The 15,171-nt window shown below is 34.2% G+C and overlaps 1 protein-coding gene across 2 annotated transcripts; it reads left to right on the top strand.

Annotated features, from left to right (window-relative positions):
• The first annotated feature begins 10,659 nt into the window (after nucleotides 1–10,659).
• On the top strand, nucleotides 10,660–11,621 carry LOC145086551 (uncharacterized). Of its 2 annotated transcripts, XM_079024367.1 has the most exons (3): nucleotides 10,660–10,815; nucleotides 11,219–11,501; nucleotides 11,588–11,621. In XM_079024367.1, exon 2 carries the CDS (start codon nucleotides 11,263–11,265, stop codon nucleotides 11,494–11,496), a length of 234 nt encoding a protein of 77 aa, XP_078880493.1. In that variant the 5' UTR covers nucleotides 10,660–10,815; nucleotides 11,219–11,262; the 3' UTR covers nucleotides 11,497–11,501; nucleotides 11,588–11,621. The 2 variants fall into 2 exon arrangements, with proteins under 2 accessions (XP_078880493.1, XP_078880488.1); XM_079024362.1 differs by having other exon boundaries at nucleotides 11,219–11,621.
• Nucleotides 11,622–15,171: the final 3,550 nt, after the last annotated feature.

Consider the following 15,171-nt stretch of genomic DNA (forward strand, 5'->3'; position numbering starts at 1 on the left):
AGAGCGAAACTTGCAAACCATACAGTTTTGGTGTACAAGCATTATACTTCTGTCTTTATACTATATGGAAAGATTTTATAAGAGCTAGGTGAATCTGAAAACTACAACAATATATGAAGTAGCAACATAAACCCCATTACCCGATTCCAATAACAAGCAACTACACACGATAGATATAATTATCAGTATTCAAACAATCATTCCACCAATTGAGGCAATGAACAGATTTTACAGAAGAGCGAAACTAGCAAACCATACAACTTGGTGTACAAGCATTATACTTCTGTTATAATATTCGGGATGATAGGATAAGAGCAAGGTGGATCTCACAGCAACAGAAACACCTTACCCACTTCCCGATATACCAAATGGTGGTTGTAACGATTATTGAAACTTAAAAGAATCTAATCAGATAATGATATACTTATTCCAAATCTTATTATTTTGATGTATCATACCCACAAGTGGTAAATCATATGTATCCAAATACTAAATACTCTAATCAGAAAACAATAAGACAAATTCGAGAAAGCTACAAGCTAGAAGAAGATTTTTTTTGGGAATGTATAAAGGACGTAATAGGGGGAAGAACACAAACCCATAAACTGATAAATTCGGCCGATAGATATAAGAAACTAAAAGCAATTGCAGTTTAGGGTTAGGGTTTTCTCAACACCATGATGCTGCGCAGTGGAGCATTAGGTTATTTAAAGGTGGGAGTTGAGACGAAATAGTGTAAACTATCGATGTCGGATCACGAGGCGTAAATCGGGTCCGGGTTCGGATTCAAACCAATCAATCTATTTGTCTATATACCTATTTATATTTATATTCTGGTTCAAATTTAATTTTTTTTTTTTTTTAATAATTGAATATTTATCATATATTATTTTGAACATCTTTTATGTTAAAATTTAAGGGCGAACAACGATAAGTAAACAAAAGTATAAAATTTAACACAAGCGATTACAATGGTTATTTGGATTTTGCAACAGTCCTATAATCAACTTCATTATTAGTTACATGTTTTCAAAAAATAAAATTACTTTTTATTCAAACATTTGATACAAAGTTTATTGAAATTTACAAAGAATAGCTTTTCGGTTTGTTCTTTTCATAAGATGACGTATGAGATTGCAAACTTTTGGAGATATAAAGTTTTCAACTTTATAGTTCTATGGCTTAAATCAAAACTAGCTTAGAGTTTTTCATGATTTTGGTCCCCATACTTTTGGTTCTTGTGAGTAAAAACTACTCCATAGCTTGTGGTGGTTATATCTTGTCATTTATGATGATTTAAAGTCATAAAAATGGGGTCTTTGATAAGTGCATTTTATGCATCTATTTTGCATGTTTATTTCCGTCATTTCATAGCATTCTACTTCATAATTGTTGCATTTAGTTAATCAATTGGGCAATTGCATATTTTATTATGAATGTCTGGTACTTTACTATTTTTGATTTATTTTGTAGGCATCATGGAGCATGGAGCATAGAGCTTGGATCATGGAGCATGGAGCTTTGAAGCATGAAAATAAGATGTACCAGTCATGCCATGGAAGAAAACATGAAGACATAACATGAGTCATTGTTGCATTATCATCATAGCAACGGACTACGTTTGAAACACAGTTCATGTCACACTGAAACTGGTCGTGTTTGTCCTTTCTCATCTTATATTTGAGCAACATGACTTGTGGTGAAGCTATACTGAAAATGGAACCACAATAAAGACTTATTGGACTTTTAGCAAAAATCATGAGTCATGCCAAAAACACATGGTCAAGACAAATGGCCATGCCAAAAACACATGGGCAAAAGGCATGACCATGCTAAAAACGCATGACCTTATAGCAAGCACGTGAGCTTTATTAAAATAAAGGGGACGACACCATTTACAGGGAGACAGTTTTTGGAGACCTTTTGGCGATTTTGGGTGATTTTTGGGAGCTCTTGAAGATTTCTAATCATTTCAATCACTTTTGATTTCCATTTGTAAGCATTAAACATTTCCAATTCCATCTTTCTTTTTGATTGATTTATTTATGTTAGCTATGGGTGGTTAAGAAACCCTAGTTTCTAGTTCGTGTTCAAAACATGTTGATTGCTTGACTTGAAGCATATGATTTGTGATTCTATTCTAGTGATTATGTTTTGTTTTAAACTAGAATCCTTGAATTTGATTCGTGTTTGATTGACCACTCTAATGAATTGAATTTTTGTGTAGTTAATTAACTTTTAGGGCACATAATCGTTCTATTAAGTTAATAATTGGTAACAAGCAATAAGTTTTCTTATTGTAAAACATATATCACATGTTTTCACACTTTCGAGCGTATGAGAAGAAATGAACATTGTTGGGAAGCTTGTATAAAATTTAAAGCAGTTTTTCAATACAATATAAGAGCGTGTTTAGGTTGAATTAGTAAGGCTAGGTCTAGTCAAAAAGCGTGTTTTTGGTTAGATAATTTGACAATCGAGAAGTATTAGAGCGTGTTAATATCTTTCAGTACCAATTTAGAATAGCAATCATGAATTACATCAAGTCATAATCAAGTTGAGCAACAACATTGAAACTAGAACTAGAACCATTCAATCAAATTGTTTACAAGTTTATTTCATTTTGTGCATGCTTTTAAAGTAGATTGTTATTTTATTATTTTACTTTTGCAAAAAAAAACCCTTTGTAACCAAAGTACCTTGCGCAAATAGGTATAAACTTTTATCCCGTGTCTTTGTGATTCGACCCTGTTTGCCTTGTACTACTTTTTAGTGCATTAAAGCAGTGTATTTGGAGTCTGTTGTACCTCTATCATTTGTTGGGGTTGACACGCCTAACAGTCTTGATGGTTGCTTTTCACCCATGCAAGGGTTTGAAGTCATTAAAGGGTAATTTGGACCTAGGGTTTGAATTTTATGCACCATTAAGTTATGCAAAAGCTTAAAGTTGATGACCTTATCAATTAAGACCTTCTATAGATTAAGATCTGTAAGTTAGACATTTAGTCTTTAGGTATTAAGAGCTTAAAAGTATATTTTGGCATCAATGGGTTTACGTAGGGCGTAACCTCTGAGTACGCAGCTTGTAATGGGATTGCCCTACTTTCCTTTTTTGTGAGAGCTTGGTACACAGGGCGTAAGGAGAGAGTACGCATGGCCTACTCCCAGAAGTGCACTTGGGCCATTTTTGGGCATTGGGCCATGTTTAGTTGGTTTTAGTTTGGAAAGGGTGGAATGGTCTTTTACCCTTAGGGTTGCTTTTGGTATGTTTAATGTGAGGAGCTTTTGTAGTACTTGCGTGTGTGAGATTTCGGTCATCTTCAGATTGAGGTGAATCTCCTCACAATATTTGCATGTCGAAGAAACCAATGCTGACCCATTGGTTTATGTTTATAGTGCCATTTTGAATTTGTAAACCATGAACTAAAGCTCAACATAATGTTATAAATAATATTGTGTTGCCTCCCCTTTAAGCATGTCACTTCAAAATTTTTCAATGATGATGACCAGGTGGATTGTCGTGACTATGACAAACAAATAGTGTTAACAACTATAGGGTGAAATTCAAACTATAATGATTTTTTTTAACATTTCATACATGTTCTTCATGTTTCAATTTGGGTTCTTCATTCCGGACCTCGTGTTTTAACCAAACAATACATAACTTTAAAGAAGAAAAGAACTATATAACCTACCTAATATAAAACACATACAAAATACATATTTTAATACAAAAAGTCTCCATTTCAAACAACTTCTTCAGGTTTTCATATTAGTTTAATCCCATACTTTTCTTTTTGGTTTTTAACTATTTGATAGGTAATATGTAGTTAATGGACATTAAAAGTACAAACAACTTAGCTCGTACATCATAAAATCCTATAAATTCGTAGTTTGGTTAGAGATAGTCCAAGACATCATCCTTGTATGTGGGGAGTGGCGCAGTAGATACCACACATTTTGCCATATAGGCAGGGGAACACCCCCCCCCCCCATAGGGGGATGTTAAAATGGTATAAGAGCTGGGGCACAGGTCGATGCGTTCAACGTGGACGTCGAACCCTATAATGGGGGGTGAAGGTGGGTCGCACCTGATCCCACATCGGCTTGGAAGGAGAACGAAACATTTCCTTATAAGGGGTGTGGATACCTTCCTTGTCGCAATGCGTTTTAAAGTCGTGAGGGCATCAAATCCCTTAAGAACTCTACAATTAAGCGTGCCTGGGCGAGAGCAATCCAGGTATGGGTGACCAGAGGGGGATGTTACAAATTTACAGTTGCAATAACAGTTGTAACTGACTCTTTAAGGGCCTATAAATAGGGCTTTGCCCATACGAAATAAAGCAGAAGTTATTTGTGTGTTTAAGACTTGAGTTAACTCTCAATGTTCTTCTCTGCTGAAATAGATTTCTATTTCTGAAGAGCATAGTCCTCTATCCAAAACCATCCATATAATCAAAACAAGATCATCATCAAGATCATCCATTCGTATTATTCAGGTATAACCATCTTATCCTTCCTAATTTTCATTAGTTGGTATCGTTAGAGCAAAAATATGGTATCGTTATTTTGTAATAGAAAAAATCGTAAGAGCAACAATATGGTATCATTATTTTGTAATAGAAAATTTTTGAAGACATTATTGAAGACACATGTCCTTTCCGTGTGGAAGGAATTGTAATTATTTGTAATAAAGTTTCGGTAGATTTGTAATTATTAAAAGGTGTCAGCAGGTTACAAATTATATTCCTAACAATGTGATGTGACATAAAGTTAGTAAAGTATGTAAGACCCGTGATAGTCCAAGGGTTTAAAATGTAAATTAGGTTTGTCGTATTGCAATCATACAAGTGCAATAATAATTGTAACCGACTCTTTAAGGGCATATAAAAAGGGCTTTGCCCATACGAAATAAAACATGAGTTATTTGTGTGTTTAAGACTTGAGTTAAGTCTTAATGTTATTCTTTGTTGAAATAGATTTCTATTTCTGAATAGCAGAGTCCTCTATCCAAAACCATACATATAATTAAAGCAATTCATCATCAAGATCAAGTCTACGTATCATTCAGGTGCCCAAAAGGCGTAAACATTCAGATAGCAACGAAAGAATGGAAGCAATCATGAAGCAAATATTTGTCCTTTTGGTGGTGGGAGGATTGACGTAAGCCATGACAAACAAAGACATTATTGAAGACATTATTAAAGACACGTGTCCTTTCGATGGTGGGAGGATTGACGAAAGTGATTATTGAAGACATGTGTCATTTCTGTGTGGAAGGAATTGTAATTATTTGTAATGTAATAAAGTGGCGGTAGATTTGTAATTATTAAAAAGTGTCGGTAGGTTACGAATTATATTCGTAACAATGTGATGTGACATAAAGTTAGTAAAGTGTGTAAGACCCGTAATGGTCTAGGGGTCTAAAATGCAAATTAGGTTTGTCGTATTGCAATCATACGATTGCAATAATAATTGTAACCGGCTCTTTAAGGGCCTATAACTAGGGCTTTGCCCATACGAAATAAGACATGAGTTATTTGTGTGTTTAAGACTAGAGTACTAGACACAAAATGATGGAGTGGTAGATTGAGAGTAGAGACTTGATATAAAGAAAACTGATATAACAAGTCTTTATTTATCAAGCCTTTGTCCATTGAGCTAAAAACAACAACCTCACCTAAATTTATGCTAACCGCGAATCGAGAATTGTTCACGTACTAAAAAATATATTTTGATAATATAAATGAGTATATTGTTATAATAATTACAATATTAAAGCTTACAATGGTAACATGTGGGCCGACAACAAGAGCTAGCGGTTTGACAATAAGAACAGATGGTCAAACATAAAAGGTTGAGCCACATTGTTCATTGCTAGAACAATATGAACAACTGGGATTCATATAACCATATAAGTAATATGGCTGTCAACATATAAGTTTGCGGCAATAAATGTTTTCCAATACCCCCTAAAAGCCATTTCTCGAACAATCAGAACAATCAATGTAGTCGACAATAAATGTTTTCCAATACCCCCTAATAGCCATTTCTCGAATAATCAGAACAATCAATGTAGTCGATTATTCGGGTATGTGAAGCATGTTGATCAAGTAGGTACTGTTGACGTAGTTGAATCATCACTTGATGAAGACATATGAACAAGGAAAAGATAAAACGTCTACTTATAACCTCATCAGTAGATTTCCTATTTTCCCAGCTTTTGAAATGTACCAACCATATTTCCTTAATATTAACGAGACAAATACAACATTCATTGCAAATTAAATAGAGGTTAGTTCACCATGACGAAGAAGGTAAGTTTAATATCTTGTGAGTATCAAATGAAGTATGTGGTTGTATATCGAAAGTGCTTATGATGTTATAATAACTGCATTAGAATGTGAAATCAATAAAGTCTTGCAAAAGACTATATCGCTGCATATGCTTAGTTTATTTTATAGAAAAAGAAAATTCACAAGATGAGAGTTTCTCTTATGGATTTAACGGTCATTTTGCACTTTATAAATAGGATCATATCAAGATATATATCTTTTAAAATATAGCTATTTTTATAAATAACTCATAATTAAACTCATTTAAATAAAATATTAAAGATGTATTTGATTAGTTTACTAGGTTATAACCCGTGGAAACCACGGTTAAGAAAAAAAATTATATACATATAAAGGGCTAGTATCAAAGTAACGTTTTGGGCAACCATTGACTATGTAAATATAAAACAAAGATAAATATGTCGATTTAGAATATCAATAAAAACATTAAAAAAATGTTGTTTTTTACATATAAAACCAGTCAAAAAATGCAGCTTGTTACAATCGAAAATAATAATAACAATATATTTTAACAGCAACATAATTTCCATTAAAACAATAATAGAGCACACATGACACAACTACACATAAACAATAATAAAAACCTAATTTCCCTTAAAACAATGACAACAATATTAAAAATATATGCAATACTTAGTTAAATGTATTTATTAATAAAAAATTAAAATAGATTTTGTATAACAGGTTGGAACAGTTTGTAATTTTGTATAACACATTTGAAGAGTTTGTGACAAATTTTGTCCAAAATGTAAATTTGATTCCACATATCGACCAAACTTTTTAGAAAAAATCGGATAACCATCTAAGATCACTTGACATACACACATTACATTCACTACCTATCATGTATGTAACTTTTCATGAGCAAGCAAAATTTCCAAAACTAATGTCAAGCTTACAATTTCTTATTTCTTAACAAAAAAGTATAATTTGTCTTTTAAACTTGAGATAAAATTCCAAATACTGTTTGATCTTTTTTTAGATGCAAACAATACTCATCAAATGCCAATTTAACAATTCCCAAATGCAAAACTTTCTTTGAGAATGACCAAAATGCAAGGCAATAATCATCAAAAAACATGAAGGCAAATTAAGAATATTTTTAACCGAGCTTTGTAAAATTAATGATTAGGTACTTAAGCTTATTGTTGAGAGTGCAAGGGCGTTTTTGTAATATGTGATTGCTTCAACAACCTGATGCAAAATCATAAAAAAATTCAACACATTAAAATGGAATTACATCAAACCAAAGTAAATAAAATGTTATAAACCATTCAATCAAAAAGATGGGTGACGAAAATAGTAGCAATGGCTCAAAGCATCCTACCTTGGAGCAATTAATCATAGACAAAACTAAGAATAGTAAGTTGTGTCTTGGCTCCCCAAGCTTCTTTTTTGCCTACTTTTGGTTCTGTCATGGCCTTTTGTAAGACTATTTATTTCATTTGCATCTTATTTATAAAAGTCTACCGAATTATATCAATATCATGGAAATACAATGTAGTCTTCATTGCTATTGGGCATAAAAAATGAAAGTACAATGCTATAGTTGAGTAATACTTTCAAACTATGATATTATAATACATATAAATAAAAGTAGAACATTATGATGTACAAATAATGAAATTGCATTGCTATTTCCTCTATTTAAAGAAATGATAAAAATATGTTAAAATTTAACACCTAAAATTTGAAGTTATAAAACACAAGGCTCTATATAAAGAGCCAAATGCAAGTGGTATTTTCATAGGTAATGCACTGCAGAATATGATTGATCTTTCAAAGCAGAATGTGTTACTAAATTAAAATTTATCAAAACTAAAATAAATAATAAAGTTGAAATAGATTTTCAGTGGGAGGTTAGAACCTTGAACTCTAGTATGAGGATAATATTTATAATTTCAAAAAATATGAAAATAAATCAAACAAAATTAGTGGGGATTTATTCCAACAAAATAGGAATCGTATGTTGATTAAGATGAACAATGAGTACTTGCATTTTTTGAATAATTATTCGAATAAAGGTTTCCTAATATATCAGCATTAACAAACATGTTTAAATGGCATTTCGAATATCATGGATGATTTAGATGCATCGGAAAATCATTTTATATTAATTTAATGGCTGATTTTCAGGGATTGTAAAATCTTTTTTGAATTCGATACACATCAGGAGGGTAGAATGGTAATTTTGATGGAAATGCAACATCCGGGAAGCAATTAAGAGGGGGTATAACAGTTGGCGATTGTAATATCATAGTTGATTTTATGTGATTGTAAAATATTGTTTGAATTCGAAACAATGAGGAGGGTATAATGGTAATTCGGTTGGAAAAAGAGCATGCGGGAAGAAAATACGAGGATAATATAATACATGGCATTAAAAGGATCATGAGGGAAAAAATAAGAAGTAGTTGGTTTATAAATCATGACATAAACATCAATTTTCCTTAACAAATTTGTTGCCAGTGGTACAATTTAAGGATATATTCATATTTTGAATGCAAGTAATATGTAGGCGCATATTATAGTTAAAAAAAAAGCACATCTTGGACTTGTAATTGCACTCTTATTCTCAAACGATTCAAGATTTGTTGATTTTTTTAATATATATTCTATAAATTCAGGGTATTATACTGTTTTTGCAAGTTTATTACTTAATTATTCCATTTTTTCCATACAATAAGTACATATATAGTGCATACATACACTAACACAAACACACAAATTATAGCAATGTGCTTTGAAAGTAAATTGCTATAAGTTTTTTTAGAAAAATTACAAATAGGGTACAGACATACACAGACACAATACACATATACATCATAATTTTTTTTTTCCAAAAAAATTATGAATGCAGAGTCGCAAAAATAGAATTTTTTTTCACAGACACAATAAACATACACATCAGAATTTTTTTCAGAAAACTTACAAATAAGTAGTCACATATTGTGTTATCAGTTTTAAGGGCTAACCAATCAAAATGATTGTTATACCCCTGCCACATACCCCACATATGTACCATCTAACCGTGCTCAAAAGATTATACAATCTTTTGACTATTATATGCATTTAGCAATTTTGTGGACAGTGTCTGTATGATGAAATCAAGGAAGAATGGAATGGAATGAAGCAAATGTAACAAAAAAAAACTAATCTTTAATTATAGAAGAAGAATGAATTTGAAACTGAACAACACTCCAAGATGATATAAACAAATGAATAGCACACAACCGAAAAATAAAAAATAATTACCTTACTGAAATGAATCTTCAAAGCTATGCAAAAACCAAATGGAGTTGCTGCCTCATTGAGGCAAAAATCAAAAGCAGTGTAAACTCTTGTTCAGTTAAAGAAATATATAATGCTTTATGTACAAAAATGTAAGAATGATCTACAGTGTTGTTGAAAATCAGAACCTCTGATATCAAAATAAATGATATTTGAACCTATGAAATGAGAAAACATCACAGTCGAACCTTTGAATAAAAAAATATGATGAAAAATCAAATACCAAAACGAAATTTTACCTTGTCGCCAGATTCCGGCGATAGAAAGAGTGCTGGTAGTTTATATATATATATATATATATATATATATATATATATATATATATATATATAGAGAGAGAGAGAGAGAGAGAGAGAGAGAGAGAGAGAGAGGGATGGAGGGAGAAAACTAATGGTCACAGTGAGGTAATCTTGGAGGTGCGGTGGTATGTTGGTTGTCTCCAAAAAAAAAAACACAGAGATATGGGCGGTGACAGTGGAATTAGGCAGAGGAGATCAAATAGTTTTGAGAGAGAGAGAGAGAGAGAGAGAGAGAGAGAGAGAGAGAGAGAGAGAGAGAGAGTCTGGTTTAGCTTAAGAAGAAGGAACATAATCGAATGATATTGGGAGGCGGTGATTTGCAAAGATTTAAGGTGCAAAGGGGATTGAGTTATATTAAATTAAATCCAATCCAAAATAATGAGTGCTGATTTTAAGGAATTTCCAATTATTATTCCTGATTTATAGCTTTCTTAGTTGGAAAGTCATCATCAAATTTGAGCGGGAATATGAAATAAGAGTTTAGGAGAAAACGCCAAGTGGCAAAGAAAAGGCTTAGAAGACTGCCACATGTCATTTAGGGGAGGCAATTATTAGGAATGGAGATTTTAGAACATACATTTTTCAAATAATAATATTCATAATTCTTGAACCTTCAATCTTTTAAAACACTCGAATAGGTCAAATGCCATTTAGTATTTATCGGTCAGTTAATTTTGTGATTTTAAAAATGAATTTATTCAATAACCGCCTCCAAACAGCTCCGTAAATTGCCCTTTTTCATAACACGCACACAAGCTCCTCCTTCATTTTTATTCTTTGAAGCCAACTCGAGCTCGTTTCGAAAACCCTAGGTCTTCAAGGTACCTTTTAATCGATCACTCGTCGTCGTTCAACGATCCTGATCGGAGGTAAGATTTCACTTCCACCGTTTCAATTTTATTAATTTCATACATGTCAATTTTCTTGCCACAAATTTCGATTTCTGGATTTGCAATTGCCATTTATTGGTTAAATTTCACCGATTCAATACGTCTAGTACTTCCACGTTGGTTAGTGTATGATCCTATCGATATGTTTTCTCATGATTTTTAACTACTTCTCTACAAATCCATGAGGAATCCCTTTTGTACAACCAGTATAAGATAATCATATCTAAATAATCGGTGAAAGATAACCCAATTTCAGATCCGACCTGGCCCATTTTGACGTGATGCTGTTAAATGGCTTGTAGCTAGAATTGTCTTTTCCTGTCTGTTTAGAAATTTCTTAGGAAAACAACTAACAGGGTATATGCTTCATTTCTTTTACAAGATCTTCAGAGAACTAAATCAAGTTATCAAAGGACAATTTAGGAGATGGGTTTGTGGACTCTGTTAGAAGGTTGTCTGCTAATTGCGAATGCACTAGCAATACTAAATGAAGATCGTTTTCTTGCACCAAGAGGTTGGAGCTTCCAGGAGTACTCAGGGGTTAAAAGGAATTCACTCAAAGGGCAAATCATTGGTCTCATTTATGCAACTCAGTATTTAAGAGTACTTCTTATGATCCTCAACTCCCTTTGCATTGTTGTAAAACTTGTTTCTGGTTAATTCTGGTATATAGATTTTTCCTTTATTTTATCCTTTTTTGTTTTCTTTATCCACTGAAACAATCAAGTCTCAAGCTTGGAACCTTGCACAGGAAATGGAATGGCAGCTTGGATCTTTAATGTTAACATGAGCATGTTGTTTCTTTTGCATCCTTACTTTGTAGTTTTGATGCATGTTTCTTTAGGGCTAAAAGGTTTTTTAGGGCAATTTAATCCTATGAATGTAAAAATTGATTGATTTAACTATTTCTTGGGTGGCTTAGTTGGAAATTTCATTAATAAATATTAATAATGAAGATCTAAAAAGAAAAAGGAAAAAATATTTATTTCTATTATGAAATATTGAGTTGAGTCATATTTTGTTGATAAACTGGTTAAATGTGTTGAAGTTTTAAAAATTTAGCTAGAAATGAAACAACACAGAATTGAGATCCTTTGAAGATGAACACCATGTTTGCTAGGCCATCCCATTCTGCTACCTGATAATTTTTTTGTTTGGAATGTTGTATTGAAAAGATAACATATGATAGAATTTGTTAAAATAGGAAGTAAATTATTGAATTTAACCAAAGGAAAATAATTAATAAGATATGTGGTATTGGTGGTTGTTTAACCTGGTTACAAAAAAGGAAAAGAAAATAGTCTGTTATATTGAAATGTTAAGATTTTGAGAATTAAACATTTTTTGGATCGTCTTTACTGTTTTTCAAGTGAGAATCCAACAAGACAAAAAAAAACAGTCGTCAACATTCTTACAACTTGTTCTTACTACTCCCTCACCTTCGGAGCGAGAGACTCCCTATTGGCTTCATTTGACTTTTCATCCCTAAATATCTCCTCACACCTTCTTTATATTACCCACTCCATTTAATTCTTTTTTGGAACCGGCATAGATATATTAGCCGCTCCATTTAATTCTTTTTTGGAACCGGCATAGATGTATTAGCCATTCTTTTTAAATTTTTTTTGGAACCAACATAGATATATTAGCCACTCCTTTTAAAAAGACAAAGCCGGACAACAAAAAGAACAAACAAAATGACAAAATGTTAAAAGGGATTACAACACCAATTGACCTACTTATAATCATTGTAATTATCCCTATATTTAACCCAACTAAACACTTTAGTGTGTATGTTATCCGCCAATTTCATTGATGACATCCGTACCTTACTGAAAAATTTATCGTTTCTAGCTTTCCAAGCAGACCACAAAAGGCCATAAAGAAGAATTTTGAGTTTTTTTAGGCACCGACCCCATTAAGCAGCAAATTGAAACCGAATTAAAATGTTGAAGTGAGATATTAAACCAGTTGAAAATCCATCTCAAACTATCCATCATGAAAGAGCATTCCACCAAAATGTGATTTGTCTCGTCGACCCCTACGTCACACATATGACAGGAAGTCAGGAAGTGCTTGAGATCTTGACTTTTCTCCTCGTAAGAGCCACTGTGGAGGGAATACGGTCTAAACAAGTGCGCTACATAAAGCAAACAACTTTAGAAGACACCAAATATAACCAAACAATAGGGTTGCTCACCAGACGAGTCACCTTTGAGTTAATAAGGGCTCTAAGGTCATGCACGTAGAAGAGCCCATAGGAGGACAATTTTGAGATCCAAGAGTTGGTGACGTTTGAGAAATGAACCGAAGAAACGAGCCCATTAAGGGTATTTAGCTCCACACTCTCCGGGAGGCCATGGTTACCTTCTTCCAATCCCCTGTAGGATTGTTGTGCTACAAACTCTTGGAGATGAAACAAGTTTCCCTTTTACCTAACCCAAATAAAAGAGGAAATCTCGATGCCATAGACCCATCTCCAGACCGATTGTTATACCAGAACAAAATATTGGATCCAGAACCAATACGAAAACCAAAAATGGAAGGAAAGGATTACCTAAAACCTCAAATTCAGGGATAATCTTCACTATGTCATACCAGACTCTCCTGAAAGAGTCTTCTTACCCAACGAATTCCTGAACATGTTATGAGTGCCACAAACGACACGTCTCCAAAGGGCAGAAGGTTGGGCCTTATAGATCCACAACCATTTAACGAGAATGGATCGATTCATTGCAAACAAATAGCTAACACTGAGGTCTCAAGAGTCTTTAGTACCAAGGATACCATCCCAAGCAATTCAACATAATTTGCATTTTTCTTCACTACCTCCCCAAAGAAACCTTCTTCTAAGCTTTTCTAAGGAGTCTAAAACAAATTTAGGGGGACTTTAATAAGGAGAAGTACAAAATAGGAGGACTATCGAGCATCACTTTTGTTAACGTTAACCGACCTCTAAACAAAAGTGTGTTAGCCTTCCAAACGGACAACCTCTTCTGAACTCGCTCAATTACCGACTTCCAATTCCGCCTAAGCGACATATTGGCACCAACCGGTAGTCCCAAATATTTAAACGTAATAAAAGCGACATCACACCCAAGAATACAAGCAACTAGCGACCTCATTATTGGAAACACCGATCCCATAAACCTTTGACTTGTGGAAGTTGTAACACCCAAAGTTTTGAAGGCCAAGAAAGGAAAGAAAACCCTAACTTTAAGGGGAGACTCGGTGAGTCCAAGGAGGAACTCGGCGCGTCCGAGCGGGATCCAGGTCGAGGAGTAAGTGACCGACTCCGCGAGTCGGCCAAGGGGACTCGACGAGTCTGGTATGTGCAAGGAAAACCCTAAATTCGGGACTTGGAGCCTATTTAAACGTCTCATTCTCTCCCCTAGGGTTCCTTTACTGCCTCTTTCACCCAGAACATCGAACCCTAAGCCCCATTGTTGCACATTCAAGCTTCCAAGCCACCCTTGAGTGATTTGAAGGAAGAAGAAGAAGGGGAATCATTGAAGCTTCAAGGATTGGCCTTAGATCTGAAGATTTGGGGAAACTTTCTGAGTTCTTGAAGGTATTAAGTCGTTTCCCTCCTTTAGATCTATTATGGTTGTGAGTTTTGGGGGCTTGTAGCCATGATTAGCTACCCCTTTTGAGTTAGAAGCCAGATCTGAAGTTGCTACTTCAAATCTAAGCATATTATGGTCTTGAGAAGCATAAAGTATCTGCCCTTGAGTTGATTATGGAGCCTCTTTGCCTTAAACCCTAGTGTATGGTGTATTTTGCCTAGATCTCCTTCTCTACACGTAAAGTTTGCAACTTTACGTGAGGAATAGGCTTAGGAAGGGTAGATCTACAGTTTGGAGTCCATGCATGACTTAAAAGTCCTCTGCATGTATGGAGATCTGAATGGACTCGGCGAGTAGCATGAAGATTTGGAGGAACTCGACGAGTGGGATGAACAACTCGTCGAGTCAGATGAAGTTGGGCAGGAACTCGGCGAGTTGGATGAACAAATCGGCGAGTCTGTTGAAGGTTGTCTTGGACTCGGCGAGTCTGTTCTTGGACTCGGCGAGTCAGGTCGTGAAACCCCAAACCCTTCGAGTTGAGACTCGAATCAGTGAGTCGAATGGAGACTCGGTGAGTTGGACAGGTCAGGACTCGGAAATCGGTAGACTCGGCGAGTCATGGACTGACTCGACGAGTCGAGTCGCGAATAGAAGGACTCTGAACATATGAACTCGGCGAGTCAATAGGGTGACTCGGCGAGTAGGGTTGACCTGGAAGGTTGACTTTGACCATAGTTGACTTGGTTGTCTTTCGGGGGTCATTTAGACT

Source organism: Lactuca serriola, chromosome 1 (genome assembly GCF_051521515.1).
Source record: "Lactuca serriola cultivar US96UC23 chromosome 1, Lser_US96UC23_V15, whole genome shotgun sequence".
Lineage (NCBI taxonomy): Eukaryota > Viridiplantae > Streptophyta > Magnoliopsida > Asterales > Asteraceae > Lactuca > Lactuca serriola.